Source organism: Pteronotus mesoamericanus, unplaced genomic scaffold (assembly GCF_021234165.1).
Source record: "Pteronotus mesoamericanus isolate MK-2021 breed Mesoamerican mustached bat unplaced genomic scaffold, CSHL_Meso_final scaffold_232, whole genome shotgun sequence".
NCBI lineage: Eukaryota > Metazoa > Chordata > Mammalia > Chiroptera > Mormoopidae > Pteronotus > Pteronotus mesoamericanus.
This window is the reverse complement of record NW_026555311.1, coordinates 25,343,965-25,363,442: the sequence shown is the minus strand read 5'-3', so window position 1 is coordinate 25,363,442 and position 19,478 is coordinate 25,343,965. Positions and strand designations below refer to the sequence as shown.

The 19,478-nt window shown below is 35.7% G+C and overlaps 1 protein-coding gene across 1 annotated transcript in view; it reads left to right on the top strand.

The window, feature by feature from the left end:
* Positions 1 to 19,478, top strand: part of PTPN13 (protein tyrosine phosphatase non-receptor type 13) — a 198,351-nt gene that overhangs the window by 161,280 nt on the left and 17,593 nt on the right. Inside the window, exons 32-40 of the mRNA XM_054591769.1 lie at positions 520 to 694; positions 1,977 to 2,135; positions 2,673 to 2,844; positions 2,945 to 3,155; positions 5,971 to 6,041; positions 8,537 to 8,598; positions 10,903 to 10,996; positions 11,920 to 12,057; positions 12,156 to 12,244. Of these exons, the coding sequence (XP_054447744.1) occupies positions 520 to 694; positions 1,977 to 2,135; positions 2,673 to 2,844; positions 2,945 to 3,155; positions 5,971 to 6,041; positions 8,537 to 8,598; positions 10,903 to 10,996; positions 11,920 to 12,057; positions 12,156 to 12,244 (1,171 nt within the window). The remainder of the gene's footprint in view (positions 1 to 519; positions 695 to 1,976; positions 2,136 to 2,672; positions 2,845 to 2,944; positions 3,156 to 5,970; positions 6,042 to 8,536; positions 8,599 to 10,902; positions 10,997 to 11,919; positions 12,058 to 12,155; positions 12,245 to 19,478) is intronic.

Genomic DNA, 19,478 nt, shown 5'->3' with positions numbered 1-19,478 from the left:
AGAAATAATTGAAAGCATAGAGGAATAAAAAGAGAAAGACTACATCTATACCTCTAATAGTTATTTATATATTTTATTGTTTGGCTATGTCTTTTATATATCTGGGTCTAATCATATTTATTCAAGTATTTTTTTTCTATTATAGCATCCAAAATAACCACAGGAATAAGAAATTTTTTTCTATTCTCCCATATTGAAACAAACATTGGGCTTCTGAAAACATTAGCTTTGGCCTTGAATAAACAGTTAGGGATCAAAAATATATTTATTTAATCTGTCTTACTGATTTGTGCATCTTAAAGAGCTTCAAAATAGAACCTAGAAAGAGAATAAAAATTGGTAATGTTACCATATAACAAGTGTGAAATAAATTCCCAGTCTAGATTTCAATAAAAAGCAGCTAGGATTTCAGTCAAAAGCAAACATGAATACTTGTTAAACATTTTCTGTCTGAGGCACAAACTTACGTATTAACATTGAAACGTATTTGAAAAAATTCTTGCTTCCTTGTCTCTGTAGTAATCCTCCTTCCCCTTTACCACCGGATGTGACTCCTGGGCCAGCAGAAACAGAATCTGTTTCCACTAATTTAACAGATAAATATTATATACATCACACTTCTGAACCAACTAGACAAGAAAGCTTGACATCCTTGAAAAATGATTTGGAAAACCACCTGGAAGACTTAGAGCTGGTGAGTTGTTTCCTCTGTATTAAGAAAATTCCATAGTACACATAAAATTCCCCTTTAAGGAAAAGACTGTCCTTTAGAGCACCTTCATATCCACGTCCAGGAAAGAGACAAAGGCAAAAAAGACCTAGGAGCAAATCCTGTTTCTATACTGACTTGCTGCCATTTGATAGTTACCAGTGGAAAAATTCATAATTCTTCTGAGTCTTAGTACTTTTGGCTATAAAATAGGGCCAGAAACCTCGTGCAATGTGGTAAGGATTAAATGGCATAGTACAAATAGAGAACTTAATTAAATATCTGCTATTTGCTAAATTCTGATGAATTACCTATTTAATTTTTAATCAGGATTGGATGTAATTTTTCCCCCTTCACACTTGTTTTTGTGTGCTTAAATATACTTCTTTACATTATACTGATAGCCCTAGAACTTCTAATCCTCCAAATTCAGTTTGGAAATCAAATTTTCAAGAAAATGTGTTTTACACTGATTGAAAGGCAATCTTCTTAGTACTGTTTTTATTATCATGTAATAAATATTTATTGTAGGAAAGTTAGAAAAGAAAAAGAAGATTAAAACTATTGCCTCACCACCCAAAAACCATGAACATTTGGGAGTAAATTTTTGCAAATACTTTTTTTGCCTGTGTGTGTGTGTGTGTGTGTGTGTGTGTGTGGTCATCTATATCTTCTCTTTTATTCTCAGCAATAGAGTGAAAATAGTCTTTGAATGGTCCCCTTAGAAATCTGTCATCACACCTATAAAGCAGGCTTTATATCTCAGCTAAAATCTCTTATTAAAAAATTGTTTTATACAACCAAATACATGAAGTTGTACTATTTAATTACCCAAAGTCTTCTTTTAAAAAAAAAACAAAACAAAAACCTTTCTTTTGTGGTTCTTGGCATGTATCTTGGTTGTCTAGAAATATATGAAGAATTTTCTGAACCTTCTCTTCAAAAAGTGTTCTTTGATGATCAGGGTATAACCACTAATGTATCCTTGTTTATCCTGAAAATACAATAATTGAAGCATGAGTGAGTTCTTTCCAAAAACTCACAGAATGTTGTGTTTAAAACACACATAATGTTGTATTTAAACCCAACTTTTACATTGGAAGGCATTCTACCTAGAGTTGAATAGACCTGGCTTCTTCATTTGGATGAGATAAGTAACCTTTTAAGGTTGGTTTTCCTCCTCTTTTATTCAGTGGAAGTAATAGTCATCATTTTGTTTGTAAGGCAAAATAGACATCCTAAAGGAATCACTGTTTTCTTCCCTTAGGAAGTAGAACTCATCATTACCCTAATTAAATCAGAAAAAGGAAGCCTGGGTTTTACAGTAACCAAAGGCAATCAGAGTATTGGCTGTTATGTTCATGATGTCATTCAGGATCCAGCCAAAAGTGATGGAAGGCTAAAACCTGGGGACCGGCTCATAAAGGTGAGACATTAAATGGAATGAATTTGTGTAAATGTGGCCAGAGAGCAAGCCAGGGTGAGAGAAGGAAGAACAAGAAGGTTGAGTTAACGTAACACTCTGTTTCTCTGTTTGGTTTATGTTTTCCTTCTCCACCTCTTAAAAATAAAGGCCTTTATACAATTAAACATTTTAGAAATGCTTAAAGTTATCTTTTTAATCTGGAAGTCCTTCTAATCTCAGTTAAAGCATTAAACAAGCTATCTTGGGTTTCAGGGACAAAAAGTTTCTTAAATTACTATGAGGATACATTTCCTATACTAGCAAAAGTATGATGCATTTGTTAAGTATTTACATTATTATTTCACTTACTTGATCATTGTGTTTATGATTTCCACAGTACAAGGAATTACCAATAAATTAGAAACTGTTCTTTATTGTGAGTCTTTTACTGGCTAATACATAACGTGTTTTAAAAAGTTAGGGGGATTACTGTATTATCTTGGAAACTTCTCTGTTCCAAAAATTTTAATTCTGCTTCTCCCGTTTTTCATTTTTTAGGTTAATGACACAGATGTTACAAACATGACTCACACAGATACCGTGAATCTGCTCCGAACTGCACCCAAAACAGTCAGATTAGTTCTTGGACGAGTTCTAGAATTACCCAAGATGCCAGTGCTGCCTCATTTGCTACCTGACATTACAATAACATGTCACAAAGAGGAGTTGGGTAATGCAAATTTAAGCTTGTACAGTGTGATTTTTCTTGGCTGGATTAAAAATAAGTACTCTTAAGGCTAAGAAAACAAATATTTTTTTATTCCCTGAAGGTTTTTCCTTATCCGGAGCTCACAACAGCCTTCACCAAGTGATATATATTAGTGATATCAATCCAAGGTCAGTTGCAGCAATTGAGGGAAATCTCCAGCTATTAGATGTCATCCACTATGTGAATGGAGTCAGCACTCAAAGCATGACCTTGGAAGAAGCTAAGAGAGTATTAGACATGTCACTTCCTTCAGTGGTGTTAAAAGCAACAAGGTACCACCCTGCAATTATTTGTGGGTTTTGCTTGTACATGCTCTCACATTTTGGGCTGTTGTTTTACTTATGTTCTCTTAAAAAAGATTATTACTGAATTAGTAATTCACAGACTAAACTGGCAGGATTTAATGAAGTTTAACAAACCTTCTGATAGACAAGAGATTCTCAGAGCACTTTAAATGGATTAGCATTTGGATACATATTTGCAGTTATTAACCGGGTGGTTACATTTGTCATTTAGGATGGTTTCAGTTGCAAGTAACGAAAAATACCACACAACTTGGTTTTAAACAAGAAAGGGAATTTTCTGCCTTATGTGGTTAAAAAGATTATGGAGTCATCAGGTAAAATTTGATTAGGCCTTTGGCTCCACTTCCTTGCTGTTTTCCGTTACTCTCTGCTCTGTGTATGTGTTTCCGTCATCATAGTCACATGTCTGTCAGTTTCCTGCCTCACATCTCCGTCCTACACCCTCCAGAGCAATCTTCAACCAAAAGTCGCACTGGTCACTGTGGTATAAAGCAAGGACTGTGTGCTGATTGTCTTCATTTAGGTTGTCTAAATTAAGGCCAGTCTCTGAACTGAAGCAAAAGGATAAGAATTTATTGATTGGCCCAGGCCAGTCTTGGCCCATTCTCAGTGTTGGGACAGTTAGTCCTACCTGAACCTCATGTCTGCAACCAATGAGGCATAGAATTACCACATTAGTGAATGTGGTAATATACCTCATAACAACTTCACATTGTAAGAAATGCTAATAGCAACTTTTCTTTCACTTAAAAATGAAATAAATTGAAAAAATGTGTATATTAGTTTCAAATTACTACAAATAGAGTGGCTTAAAACAACAGAATTTTATTGTCCTAATAGTTCTGGAAGTCAGAAATATGAAATGGGCAGAAAATCAAGACAGAGCTGCATTCCTTCTGTAGGCCTGAAGAGATAATCCACTTCCTTGCCTTTACTACCTTCTAGAGATAGCCCGTCCGGGTGGACCCGGACCCACCTCCATATGCAAAGCCAGCAATCCCAGCACCCTCTGCTCTGTCCTCACATCTCGCTATCTGGCTTGCTGCCTCACTCTTTGATTTACAGGGCACTCTGTGATTGCACTGAGCCCACGCAGATAATCCAAAATAATCTCCTCATCTCTAGATCTTTAATTTACTCACATCTGCAAAATCCCTTTTGCCTGGTAAGGTTCAATATTCACAGGTTCCAAGGGTCACATTGTACACCTGCCAGGGGGCGGCGTTATTCTGCCTACCACCATGTATATAAATACAGGCTTTCTAGATTACAGGCCTATACTCTACAAGGGGAAACTGCACGTGTATAACTGTAACACATGGTGAGTTTTACAGTGTGTCTTTCAAAATATAGGAACTATTAATTAAATCATTTGATAGTAAACTTATTTGCTCCTTCTAAACCTTTAAGTCGGTTTGTGTGCATTTTTCCTTGAATGTAATTCTTGACTGGATTTTCTAATATTTCTAAAAAATAGTTTTGTCATAAAGTTATTTTCATAGATGTAGCTGAATATTAATTAGTGGTGAAGGAAAGGATTCAAACAACCTGGAAAATCTGTTTGTGAAATTAACAGCTCCATTAATCACAGATCTAGCTGAATATTTTTGCCTCAAGATCAGTAGAGTACCCTTTACCCTAGCTCTGAAATTACTTTCTTTTTCTTTCTACTTTTTCTTTTCTGCGGTCACTAAGATACAGCAGTGGTAGTCACAATTGCTTCCCTCTCTGTTTTTCTCCCAGCTCTCTCTCCACTCTTCTGTATATCTGCTGCTTTAACATCCACAGAGCAGCAATAGTGCAGGGGTGTGTATTTATGGTGATTATCTGTATGTCAAGAACTGTAAAGGATCTTTGATTTTAGCTTGCTTGCAAACTAGTAAGTTAGCCACTTATTGTTTCCTGCATGCAGGTAGAATATGAAACTCCTGGATCAGAGACAAAATATTTATACAGATGGTATTGGTGTCTTCTATATGTCCTCTAAGTCCCATGGAGATGACATATGTGGGCCCAGTGGGTTCTTGCCCATGCAGGGGGTTGTAGGACAGGAGAGGAATATGTTAAGAAGATCCCAGAAGCCTGACTCTTGCAAGGGTGTCCAGCCTGCATTCCAGGATGGCTATGAATGTGGCCCAACACAAAAATCATAAATTTACTTAAAACCTGTTTTTGCTCATCAGTTTTCATTAGAGTTGTGTATTTAATCTGCGGCCCAAGACAGCTATTCTTCTTCCAGTGTGGCCCAGAGATGCCAAAAGGTTGGAAACTCCATTTGGCATCTCTGACCATAGTATGGCATCCTGGCAGAAAGCATGCTTTTTGTTTGGGAAAAGAGGTTGTGCCATCCCTCAGACTTGCTCACTACAATCATAGCCTTGAGAACTGGCCCGGATAAAAAGTGGTCATGGCTTTGTGTTTCTGGGGTAGCCAGGAAGAATGTGCGGGGATGCTTACGGCCTATGGTAAATTGCCTCCCATCACTGTGTGTGTTAGGCAGCCTCCCTTTTTTATCAAGTATTAGCAACAATAAGATTGCATGCTAGTCCTCTGTTTCCAAGGTGCGGTCTTTTTTACTGTTTTTCACATTGGGTGGTACTATTCTTATGATCCTTTGAGTGAGAGAGAGAGAGTGTGTGAGAGTGTGTGTGTGTGTATTCTAGATTTTCACTTTAAATAACTTAAAAGTAAAACATCAAGAGCTTTAAGGTCATAGAACTTAGTGATCTGGGATTTCTAAGTTACCTTTGAACTATGACCTTTCGTTTTGTTTACAACACAGAGATGGTCAGCCAGTGGCCCCAAGTTCCAAGAAGTCTGCTGTTTCAACTCCAGAATCAAGCAAAGCCAATGGTAAGGATACAGTCATTTTATAACACAAGTAGTTATGGAGAGGTAAATAAATTTTTCTCAAAAGCAGGTATTGAGACTGTCATTAGAAGTGTTTTTATTGCCTTTCCAAAGTGTTTTTGCAAGATCTCTGTCTGCCTTATAAAATTATAATGAGGCGTAAATGCAATAATATATATGAAACATCACATCGATGGTCACATAAAAATTTATTCAGTCAGTTATTTAATTTTTTATCTGTTGGGCACTACTCTGGGCATCGTGAATATGGCCACGAGTAAACAAAGTATCTCTCTTATATTTTAGCATAGTAATGTAGATTGTAGTATTAGTAGTTGCGTGGCATACAGTTACGCTGCAGTTATTATTATCCTCCTTTTATAGAAGGGGAAACTGAGGCACAGAAAAGTTTGATTACTTGACCAAGTTCATAGAGTTAGTAAATAGTAGAGCCAAAATTTAAACCTAGGATATCTGACTCCATACTCTCATTTACATAATTGGGCTCAGTAATTGTAACTTTTTTTTAAAGGTTTTATTTACTTATTTTTAGAGAGAGGGATAGGAAGGGAGAAAGAGAGAAACGTAGATCAGTTGCATCTCTCACACCCCCAAACAGGGACAGAGCCCAGAACACAGGCATGTGCCCTGAATGGGAATCAAACCAGAGAGCTTGCCTGTTGCTGGGTGACACCCAACCTACTTAGCCACACTGGTCAGGACAGTAATTGTAACTTTTTTTTTAAAGATTTTATTTATTTATTTTTAGGGAGGGAAAGAGAGGGAGAGAAAATCAATGTGTGGTTGCACTTTGCGCGCCCCCAGCTGGGGACCTGGCCTGCAACCCAGGCATAGGCCCTATACTGGGAATCGAACCCATGACCCTTTGGCTCTCAGGCCGGTGTACAGTCCACTGAGCCACACCAACTACGGCAGTAATTCTAACTTTTAATGCTAGTATTAATGTAATAAGAATGTTAAGCACAGGGAAAAGTGGTTGAAATTAGTTTATTTGAAATGTAAACTTAGTACTTCATACATAACTGAACTTTTACATTTTTGGATATAGTATCTAATCTCTTTATGAATTCTGAAAAATCACATAATATCAATAATAACTCACAGAGAGGGGAATATAAAATAGTGGAAAACATTTTGATAGTTTCTTCAAAATTTAAACATACACCTACCATATGATCTAGCCATTTCACTCCTATTTGTTCACTTAAGAGAAAGGAAAGCATTTATCCATACACAAAAACCAGTACAGGAATGTTTTTATCAGCTTTCTTTGTTATAGCCCAAATCAGAAACCACTCAACTGTCTAAAAACTGTTGAATGAATAAACCAATTGTAATATGTCCAAACAACAGAATACTATTCAACAATAAAAATGGTCTGTTGATACACATAGCAACATAATTAAAGTAACCTCAAATTATGAGTGGAAGAAGCCAGACAAAAAAGAATTCAAACTGTGTTATCCTATTTTTTCAAAATTATAGACAATGCTAATTGTAGTAACAGCAGATCAGTGGCTGTCTGGAGACAAAGAAGGGAAGAGGGCAGTTCAGGGAACAGGAGGAAACAATTACAAATAATAAACCATTGTGTTTTATACTATTCTAATATGATTAGTTTGAACCAGTGGTTTATTATTAGTCTGTTTTTTCATTATTTTTCCTAGAAGTTTAATAGTATACTGTATCTCCTGGAAGTAAAAATAAAAGGCATTCTTGGGCTCTTTGTGACATCATACAGAAAATTATAGAAATTTATCCCAAAAGATTTATCTCAATCTTCATCTTTCTAGGTGGTATTATTGTTAGGTCATTTTCAAGTAGAAGTCCTTGAATACATTTATTTGTATTTTTTCTTTTTTTCTTTTCTTTCTTTCTTTTTAACTTTTCCAAACTTTCTATATCTTTCCATATCTTTCAAAATCTCTTTAAAATACAATTTAATGACTCAAATTACTTTTAAATACAACTTTAACTGTAAGAAAAACGTAATCTTATTTTAATATATGCATTGAATTTTTGTACTGACAGCTAAGAGTTCAAATTAACATTTGATTTAGACACATATTAAAAGTCCTATCCAGTTATATCCAAAATTTATTTTACTGTGTTAAATCGATAGTCCAAAATGCTTGCTATCTTCTCTTAAATAGTAAAGTGAATGTAGTTTATCGCCTGTGATGTCTCATTTGGTTGAGATAATTCATATTCCATACCTCACACCAGAGCCATTCAGCCTGAACTGAGCTTTTATGCAAACTGTTTTCTTTTAAGAAACTGGCTTTTTTCTTGGGAAAGATCCTTTTCTAATACTTGATTCCATCTAGTTGATTTTAAATCACTTTGTGACATGACCTTTTTTAATGTGCTAATAAAAATAAGAGCATGTACAGATATGTGGTTTTCTTTCATCATTTTGATGTCCCTGTTGTGCCTCCGATGGGCTTATCGCTTGCTTTCTATGTCGTCCCTTTGAGGTCACCACACATTGGAACCTTGCGGCAAACCGTCCCTCACTCCTAATAATTCATTCTCCAAGGTAAGTAAAAGGCTGCCTTTTTTATGTCCTACTTCCTTATCTAAATAACCAGCTCGTTGGTGTCTTGAACCAAACTGATTTCACGTTTAACTATTTGCCTTGTTTGGAAACATATATTGATAATAGGAATATATTTCAGTGAACTGATAGGCCTTGCTAAGTAAAGCTCACATTGTCAAGGCCCACACCAGTAACCCTACTTCGTTTTGCACACACTTGGCCTCTAAATAAGCTCGTTACTTAAGTAGATAGCTTTAGTGCTGGGATTTTTTTATTCATGTGCACAATTCTTTTGGTTGTCTTAGATACCGAGAAGAGAAGAATGTAATTAAGAATGAAATTGGTCCAGTGGGTTAGTGTTGATCAGCAGTGACTATCAAATGATGAATCTCTGGAACTAGTAAAAAAAACAGTAGTGGCAGAAGAAATAGGCTTACTTGCTTCTTGAAAGACATAGAAAATGCTTTACCAGTAATAAAAGGAGAGGGCCTAAATCATTTAAGATCAGCACCGAGAAACCTCGTGGTGATGAACAGAATGGTTTTTTCCCATCACCATTTATCCCCCCGTATCCTCTTCACCTCCACCCGTACCGCTTCCCTCCGCAATCATTAATAAAACTATTTTATCACATAGCTAAATTTCGCTTTGGGCTCTCTCCTTAAGGCTCCATGTATGCCCATTTGTTTGGCTAACACTTTGTTGAGTAATTTTCTTTTGACATGTAATGTACATTCCAAAATAATCACTGCTGGGTCTTCATTTGTTGTGATTGTTTAGTCCCACACACAGGCCATCCAGCCTTTTCTGAACCACATTACTTGCATGTCTTCCCAAGTAAAATCCACAGCTGAGGCATTACTCTCCTAGTAATCCGAAAATCTTCATTTCAACAAAGTTTCTGGACATGAACTGGAATGAGTGGAGGAGGAGAAAATGAATTTAGTTTAGTGGCCAGAAGCCCAAATTCTATGCCTTTCATCTTACTGTGTTATCTCAAACTTGTGAAATGGCTTAGCAATGCCTGCGCGTATAGTGCGGCAGAAGAGTTGTTACGGCAGAAATGATTAGAACACAAAAATAAAAACTTCTTGGTATTTGTCTGTGGACTGAGATGCAGCAATACTCACTGTTCTCTGTTTATTCACAAGGCCTTCAATATAACATAGCTGAAGTGACTGAATTTTTATATATTTTGAGTGTTAGTCATGCTTTATGGTGCTTATTTTCTTTTTAAATATCAGCATGTTGTTGAAAGGGAGAAGGTAGAGTTTCTATTTAAATTAACATAAAATGCTAGAAACTATGACTTTTGTTATTCAGAGCTACAAACGCTTTTTGTTGGAGTTAAAATCTTCAAAGAAGTTGCTCAAACAATATTCTTTCCTTGAATACTAATGTCTGTACTATGAATTTCTCATAAAGATTGGGGTTTCACAATCTGGTGAAACTTTTTGACACCATGGGACCATGATTTATGGAGAAATAATTTGGTTGCATCTATTACCTCTACTTTTTATCTTAATAAAAAGAATAAAATCTTCAGAGCAAACACCTTTATTTGCATAAAGTTATTTTAATTTATTCTAATTATCTAAGTTTGCGTTCTTGCTGAGTCATTCTTTTTCCAGTAGGCTATATACATCATGAAGTACTTCATAATTTACCCTTGAGTTAGAAAGTTGTATTTTATTATTTTTTATTATGAATAGTTATTGTACTTTATAGTTATGAGCCCATTAAACTGAGATGAGATTTAGACTAGATTTGAAAATCTTTATACCTAACAACTGATTAGGTCTCTAAACTGGAATTTATGACCATGATACTACCTTGACAAATACTTAAAAGGTTGATTTTTCCCCCCTTTCCTTCACTTTCTAAGTTTAGTAGTACTATTAAACTTTTCTAAAAAGTTCTATGAAAGACAAGTCCTATAAAATAGGCCTCAGAAAAGAGTTTTCTGCAGTCCAGTGAGTTTAGGAAATACTGTATAATAGAGCTCTCTTTTGGCAACTCAGAATTTATATTGGTAAACATTGTGAGAATCTTAGGACAAAAATATTGATGTAATGTTTAATCTAGGGTATTTAGACATATTTGACGATAGAAAGTTCCATCCCCTTTGCACATTCTATTGCACTGGTATTTTCTAAAAACAGTTGTGAGGTTGGGAGATATAAAATGCATTTTGTACTAAGAAAGGTGGGGAGAAGGATACTGAGGGGCAGTGTACAGCCCCTCGCTAACATTGGAAGTTAATCACATAGTAAACTAATGACTTGCTTTGGTTTTATACTCTAGGTTAATGGGGAGGAAATAATTGAAGTTTTGTACCCTGAAGAAAAATGCTCTACTAATCAGATGAAGGGATCAACAAATTTGATTCTTTCCAAAGGTAGTTTTCCAAATCAGTCATCCAGTTTCTCTAAATGCCCTAATTATTCAGGTAATAAAGAAATATTAGGTGTCCTCTCTTATTTGCCTTACATATCCCTATAGTTGATTTGATTTTATTTTAATTTTTTTTAGATTTTATTTATTTATTTTTAGAGAGATGGGAAGGGAGGAAGAAAACCATCATGGCTTCTTGCAAGCCCCCAACCAGGGACCCAGCCCGCAACCCAGGCTCATGCCCTGACCAGAAATTGAATCGTGACCTTTTGATTTGCAGGCCGGTGCTCAGTCCACTGAGCCACACCATCCAGGGCCCTATAGTTGGTTTTAAAAGGAAAGATTGTTGTTCAAATAAACAAAAGGACAATGTAAAAGTAATTATTGTTAACTGCATCACTGTACAAATGTCCAGGATTCATTCTCATCTCTAAGATTAAAATTTTTTTTAATAATTAAAAAGATAATTGTTTTGTTTGATAGTGTTTCTTGTATTTTTTTAAAGGAGCAATTTATAGGCTACACAGTAATTCAGACATTTTTTTCTTGGAGATGTTTCGGCTGCTTTATCATATCCTTAATCTTTGCAACATAATTTGAGTTTCTTTAATGAATTAATAATTTGGGATTAATTTAGGAAAATAAGCATTGAATTATTAGTGTCTCATAAAAAGGTGTATCACAGACACTGATTTTGGTTTATTCTTTGTTATTTGCCTTGTGTGGCCTTTTGTCAGAGCAGCCAGAGTAGTTCTGGAACTGAAAATGATTAGGCCCCATTAGTGTGAACTACTTACCAAGTCCTGGCTGCTTTTCAAAGTGGATGCTTAAAATTTAAAAGACCTGGTACAGTCTATTCGAAACATTGTCTTTTTCTTACACCAATATTTTAAAAGTAAAATCCCATGTAAATTACTGTTTTTCAAGAATCTGATGTACAAGAAGATGATATTTATGATGACCCTCAAGAAGCTGAAGTTATCCAGTCTCTGCTGGATGTTGTGGATGAGGAAGCCCAGAATCTTTTAAACCAAAATAATGCGGCAGGAGGTGCCTGTGTTCCAGGTAGATGAGCCAGAAGGAATACGTTGGTACACTAAGGAGTACAAGAAGCCCTGTAGAGAGCATTTTAACTCCTCTTGGCTTCTTTATTTCTCTCCCAGGTTCACTGAAAACCAATGGGAAGTTACCTGAAGAGAGAGCAGAAGATACAGATTGTGATGGATCACCTTTACCTGAAGATTTTACAGAGGTAAGGATAATACCTAGATAGATAAACACCATAAGATGCTATATCTGGGCAGCATATTATTATCTTCCTACTTTAAAACTTGCTTTCTTGGCCAAGGCCTTACCTCTCCCTATCTCCCAATTTCCCTTTTAGACATGAAATGACGATAATATCCTGATGGCTGCTTAGCAAACTTCAGTAAGAATTAGAAATAATGTCATTTACTTATTTTGTAGGAAAAACTTGCCTTTAAATCTTAAAACTTCTTTTGGTGAAATTTTCCATTCGAGAAAAAAGGTGTCAAAAAAAAAAATCCATGTGATTTTTTTCGGTATGTCATTATTTTTATATCAAATAAAAGTTGAGAATTCCAGGATCCCATTCCAGTTAATACTAACCTAGGTAGAAAACTTGGCTTTGGCCTTTGAAAGCTCCCTTCTGCCTCTCATGGATCCTTGGCCTTAATTACCATGGGAACATCTAATTTTCCAATTATAACATGGCTTTTGCTATGATTACTTTGAGGTTTCAGTTGAGACTTGTTTAAAAAACTTGGACAGCTGACTTGTTCATAATACATTGGAATGGTTGGGTCCAAACTTGTAAGAATAAGCTGTACAAGAATTGGTGCTCGATATATATTATTAAAAATTAGTTTGAATTTTTAAAAAAATGAAGTTGACGTCATCTGACATTATTGCCTGTTTTGCTGAAACATTATATTTAGGGTAAAAATGAAGGTTAATTTCATTTGTTACATTTAAGAATACTCCTATCCCAGTGAAACAGTCATTACTCAAGCTTCCTCAAATCAGAGGCAGGGAGGAAAAGGGAGGGAAGGGTGCGAGGGGGAGAGAAGGAAGAAGCAGTATTCAAAAGCATAATGATGGACTTTTCAAATTCTTACATAAGACTTTAAGACCAGACTTTAAGAGCTAAGAAAAAGTGCAATATAGTAGATAAATTATATGTAAAGCTACTCAAACTAGGCATCATTCTATTTATATGAATTGGATCGTGCTCAGTAATCTAGGATAATTTTCCTCTTACTCTTACTCTTCCTACTGAACATCTTCAAAATTGTCAAAACTAAGTTGGTTTGGATTCTTATAATAGTTAGCATGCATGTACCCATACACAATCTCATACACACAATTAAATTTATTAAACACTTATAAATAATTAATGTGTATAAGTATACAGAAATGTGTATCTGTTGAGTGTGTATTTAATCTGAAAAAAATGATCACATAAATATTGGATATCTCAAAATGTATCATACTATAGTGATTTTATTTAAGATGTTATTTCATAATATAAGAATATTAAACAACAATACAAAGATGCAAGGAAAATAAGACCAGCAACACTGAAAGGAAAAGAAACCAACAGAGACAAGAGGGAAGGAGAGAGGGGGGGCGGGGGAAAAGGAAGGGAAGGGGCAAGCCAAGGAACATATAGCAAGGACTCATGGACAAAACCAAAGGGGAAGAGCTGAGGGAGGGAAGGAGGGAGGGGGCAAGGGAAAGTGGTGGGGGGTAGGCAGAGACAAATGTATTTGAAAAAATAAATTTAAAAAAATGAATAAAATTTTTAAAAAATGTTTACAGAAAAAAATATATGTTAAAAAAATAAAATAAAATTCAACTCTCAAAAAAAAAATATTAATTATTATAGAACAAACCCGTTTCAGAAAATAGGGTTTCTGAACATCTTAAATTACTCTAACTTTAATTATATTTTCCTAATATTAAAAGTGTCCGTTAAAATGTATGCACTGAAGCCTCTTTTAACTAAGAGAACAAATAACAATCTTTAATCTCCATTTCAAAAATGTCATATCCAATGTCTTTCCTTTTTTAAAAAAAACTTGTCAACATAACATAGATTCTCATTTATAATGTGCTATAGTAACAAGTTTATATCAGAAAATTTTATTCAAGTTGCTTTTTTATTTTAAATGAAAATATTTTATCATCGTAAAAAGATTTTAAACAGAATCATCTAAAAGTGCATTTTTTTTTTTACCCACTCCTCATCTTCATGTGAGGTAGCTATTATTAAAATTAGGGGTTTTACCCATCCATTATGCATATGAATACATAGATATATATAGATATAGATATGGGTATCTATATCTATATATATACACATATGCAATTTTTTAAATATAAATTGTAATGCACAGTTCTAAATGTGGTTCTTACTTTACAATTATTATCCTCTTTCCACATGAGTACCTAAAAATCTGCCTTGTAACACTGGCCTGGTGACTCAATTGATTGGAGCATCATCCCATGCAGTAAAGGGTCATGGGTTCGATTCCCTGTCGGAGCACATGCCAAGGTTGAAGGTTTGATTCTCGTTTGGGGTGCATAAGGGAGACAACCAAACAATGCTTCTCTCTTACATTGATGTTTGTCTCTCTGTCTCTCTCATCAATAAAAACATATCCTCAGGTGAGGATTTTAAAAAATCCTTTTTCTAAAAAAAAAAAAAAATCTGCCTCTTAATTTGTAATGCCTTCTCAGTATTCTATTGCACAGATTTACCTTTACTTATTAAATTGGATCTTAATGATTTTAAGTTTATTGTATAAACAACAATACAACAAAGATTTCCGTTTATACTGTGAGCTCTCAGAATTCACAGGACAAAATTAATTTTACAAATTTTAATTAATTATACGCTATGACTGTTTCTCCAGCGACCCCACCATTTCCTATTTTTCAGCCTTGCTCACCACCACTGCTCCTGAACCCTGGCATTTCTAAGGATTTTATTATTTGACTGGTTTCCCCATGCATTTGAGTTTGAAGTCTGTCCTCTTTCACCTGGGCTATATAACAAAATACGATAAATTGAGTGGCTTAAAAAACAGAAATTTATTTCTCACGTTTCTGGAGGCTAGAAATACAAGATCAGGGTTCCAGCAGGGTTAGTTTCTTGTGAGACCTCTCTCCTTGGCTTGTAGATGGCCGCCTTCTCACTGTGACCTCACATGGCCATTCCCTTGTGTTTGTGCACTCTTGTTGTCTCTTCCTCTTCTTATAAGAAACCAGTCCCTTTGGATTAGAGCACCATTTAGCCTTAATTAACTACATGAAGGTACTATATCCAAATATAGTCACATTGGGGCTTAGGTCTTTGGCCTATAGATTTTGGGGGGACACATTTCAGTCCATAGCACAGTCTTTTCCTTGACCAATTATAAAATACAATTAAAGAAAAATTCATTCATAATAGCTACAAAACAAATTAAAGTTCTGCACATAAATTCGACCAAAAATGTACATGATCTGTACTAGGAAAACTTTAAAACTCCACAAAGAAGCATAAAAGAAGTATTAAAGAAAATCAGTCCTTGTTCTTTGATAGAAAAACCCAAAAATTAATTTCTTTCTAGATTCACCCATAAATTTTGACTGTTTTTTTTACATTAGAGGCACAGATTGTCTGTTAAAATGATTCTAAAGTTCACATGGAAAAATTGGGATGTAAAACTATCCAGAACAAATCTAAAAATTAACTTTTGTGGAGAGAGAATATTCCTTCCAGTTACTTGGAAAAATTATATAAATTCTCCTGCCATCAAAGTACAGAGAGATCCCATAAATTTGTGCTTTGAGAATTCACAATGTTTAGGATGAAATATTTTGGGCCAGTCCATCCTTAAATAAAATAAATTAGAACTTGCATTGATGGGACTCCTGCTTTAGGAGAGATTTTGACTAATGGTAAGCCAACAAGGAAAGTAAACAAATTTGGGAAAGGAGAAAACAAAGTACTGAGATAAATCATGATAAGGTTTAATTTGTATCAAGCTCTAAATATTAAAATCACTATGGAAATTATTTCCAGAAGCAGACAAATTCCAGAGACAAATATGACTAATCTCCCCCTTAGCTGAAAGGAAGACTACGCCAATATTCTGGAAAAGTTTGCAGTTTTATCTCCTATTTCTACAATATTGCCTACATTTGAATAGTTTTAATAGTTCTTAGAACTTCTGAAAATAGTTTTTCGTAAGTGTGCCACTTTGGGATCACCCTAAACAAATTGTAGATTATATACCGAATTCATTCTTAATAGTATATTCTGCAACCCTGAAAATTAATTATGTACCAAAAGTTAAGCTGCTAACCATTAGTATTATAAAAAGTATAGAAACATCTTTTTTAAAATTACCTTCTGGTAGCTACTTGTTCAAAGTCATCATCTTTGGCACTCTACTTTGTTTTGTCTCAACGCTTCAGTACCTCATACTGAAGTACTTCAGGCCAATGTCTGTGTCTTATTTATGAATGAAAGAATTGATACTGGTCGTATACTATTGTCTATGAATAGCTATATACTATTGTAAATTATTGTTGAAAGTTTCAAAACTATTCACTTAACTATTGCTGAACTTGTTTGACTCCGCTTATGCTGGGGATTACCGGGTAAGGACAGATATCAGGGTTTCTGTCCTAAATTTGCTTCTACAGTCTAGTGATCAATTTTGGAAATGTAAAATAAGTAAATGTAACTTTAAAAACTATGCCAAAAACAGGTCTGGATAAATATTTATATTGAGTGAAGAGAGGGTTATAAAGAATTGGGGAATGATAAGGACTACACAGAAGTAGATAGGTATGGTCATTAAGGCTTCTTAGAGGATTAGCATTTTAAAGGTATTTGATGGGTGAGATAAGATGGGAAAGAGCATTCCATACTTAGTAGCTGCTTAGCAAAGACATGAAGGTCTGGATCAGCCTGGACCATCCAGGAAATTAAATCCTTGCAAGTGGGGTATAACATGGTATCTTGAAAGCTAAGTCTTTAGAGATAGGCAGGGATGGGTTCATGAAGTAACTTATATGTCATGCCAAGGAATTTTGTCTTTCCACATCTCTTGGCAGATTTCTTTACTGAAAGAGGTAGAAGCACTTTATCCTGAAGCCAGAAGAGTTAAAACAAAGGGAAGAAAGGCATGTCCATCAAAGACATGGCATTATTGTGCTGAAATTCATCAATATGCTTCTAATTCTAGTTAGTCTAAAAAAAGTTTTTAATTTTTTAATCAAAAATCAATTCTAAACTTTCAGTGGCTTCCCATCAGCTATAAGATATTCAGGCTTGACTGTAGTGTCCAGACAAGGCTGGTTTCTCGGGTATCCAACCAATGCAGTCAAACAGAGCCCTGTGCTTAGAAGAGCCCCACACTAATTTTAAAAATAATGTTGTGCCATCACCATCTTGAAATTCTTAATAATTTTTCACTAAGATACCATAAATTCATTTGGCACTGAGCACTATAAATAATGTAGCTGTCCTGGATCTAGAAGATAATCTCCCCTCCTCTTCAAATTGCTGGATTACAAAGTAACTTTCAAATGGGTTGGCCACGATAAAATCTTAAATCTTTTTTTAAAGTATATGTTATTGATTATGCTATTACAGTTGTCCCAATTTTTTCCCTCTTTGCCTCCCTCCACCCAGTACCCACTTCCCTCCAGCATTTCCCTCCCTTTAGTTCATGTCCATGGGCTGTGCATCTAAGTTCTTTGGCTTCCCCATTACCTATGCCATTCTTAACTTCCCACTGACCATTTTGTTCTTACCATTTATGCTTATTAATCCCTGTACCTTTTCTTCCCCATTTTCCCTCACCCCTCCCCACTGATGACCCTCCAAATGATCCACATATCTAAGATATGATTCTGTTCCTGTTCTATTTGCTTAGCGGCTTTTTTTTGGGGGGGGGGGGATTAGATTCAATTGTTGATAGTTGCAAATTTGTTGACTTTTTAATGTTCATGGGCTTGATCTTCTTCTCATTCTTAAATAAGTCCCTTTAACATTTCCTGTAATAATGGGTTGGTGATAATGAACTCCTTTAACTTTACCTTGTCTGGGAAGCACTTTACCTGCCCTTCCATTCTAAATGATAGCTTTGCTGGATAAAGTAATCTTGGATGTAGGTCCTTGCTTTTTGTCACTTTGAAGACTTCTTGCCCGTCCCTTCTTGCCTGCAAAGATTCTTTTGAGGGATCAGCTGGCACTCTTATGGGAACTCCTTTGTAGGTAACAATCCACTTTTCTCTTGTGCGTTTAAGATTCTCTCTTTATCTTTAACCTTTGACACTTTAATTATGATGTGTCTTGGTTTGTTCCTCTTTGGGTCCAACCTGTTTGAGACTCTCTGTGCTTCCTGGACTTGTACATCTATTTCTTTCACCAAATTAGGGGAGTTTTCTTTCCTTATTTTTTCAAACAAGTTTTTAGTTTCTTGCTCTTCCTCTTCTCCATCTGGCATCCCTATGATTCAGATGTTGGCATATTTGGAAATGTCCCTGAAGTTCTTAAGCCTCTCCTCATTTTTTGAATTCTTGTTTCTTCATTCTGTTCTAGTTGAATGTTTATCTCTTTCTTAGATTCCAAATCATTGGTTTGAATCCAGCTACTTCCATTCTCTGTTGGTTTCCTGTGAATTATTCTTTATTTCACGTAGTGTGACCATCATTTTTTCCTTCATTTTTTTTTGCCATACTCAAGGAGTTCTATGAGCATCCTTATCACCAGTGTTTTGACCTCCATATCTGATAGGTTGACTATCTCTGTTTCACTTAGTTCTTTTTCTGGAGTTCTCTTCTTTCATTTGGGCCATATTTCTTTGTCTCCTCAATTTAGCAGCCTCCCTGTGTTTGTTTCTGTGTATTAGGTAGAACTGCTTTTATTCGCTAGCTTAGTATTGTGACCTATGTAGAAAAGGCACCTGTAAATTGTGTGAGATGGAACCTTAGGTAATTGCCAGGGTAGGGGAGCCCACCTCACCACTTTTTGGCTGTGCGGGGAGGGTTCAGAGAGTGGACAATGCTGCCTCCTGGCTTCTGGCTGTTCACCCAGAGCTTGCCCCGTTTCCAGTCCCTTCACCCCCTTCCCATGTGCAACGGGTGCCCTTCCAGCTGCTGCCACAGTGGTGAATCCCAGAGTAGGAGGGTTTGTGTATGTTCTAAGACTATGCTCACTTTTTAAGCCTTGAAAATTCAGCAGTTTCTTCTGCCACCCTAACCCTAACTTGTTTTTATAGCCAGAGGTAATGGGTGTCCACCTTCCCGGTGCTAGAACCCTGGGCTCTGCAGGCTGGCCTGGGCCTGGGATTGGTCGCTCCCAAGGTATTCCCTCCCGTTCATTTAGTTGCCTCCTTTCCACGCCACACCGCCTCTCCACCCGCCTCCAGGACTCCGCTCCTCCTACCTGTCTGGATGAATGA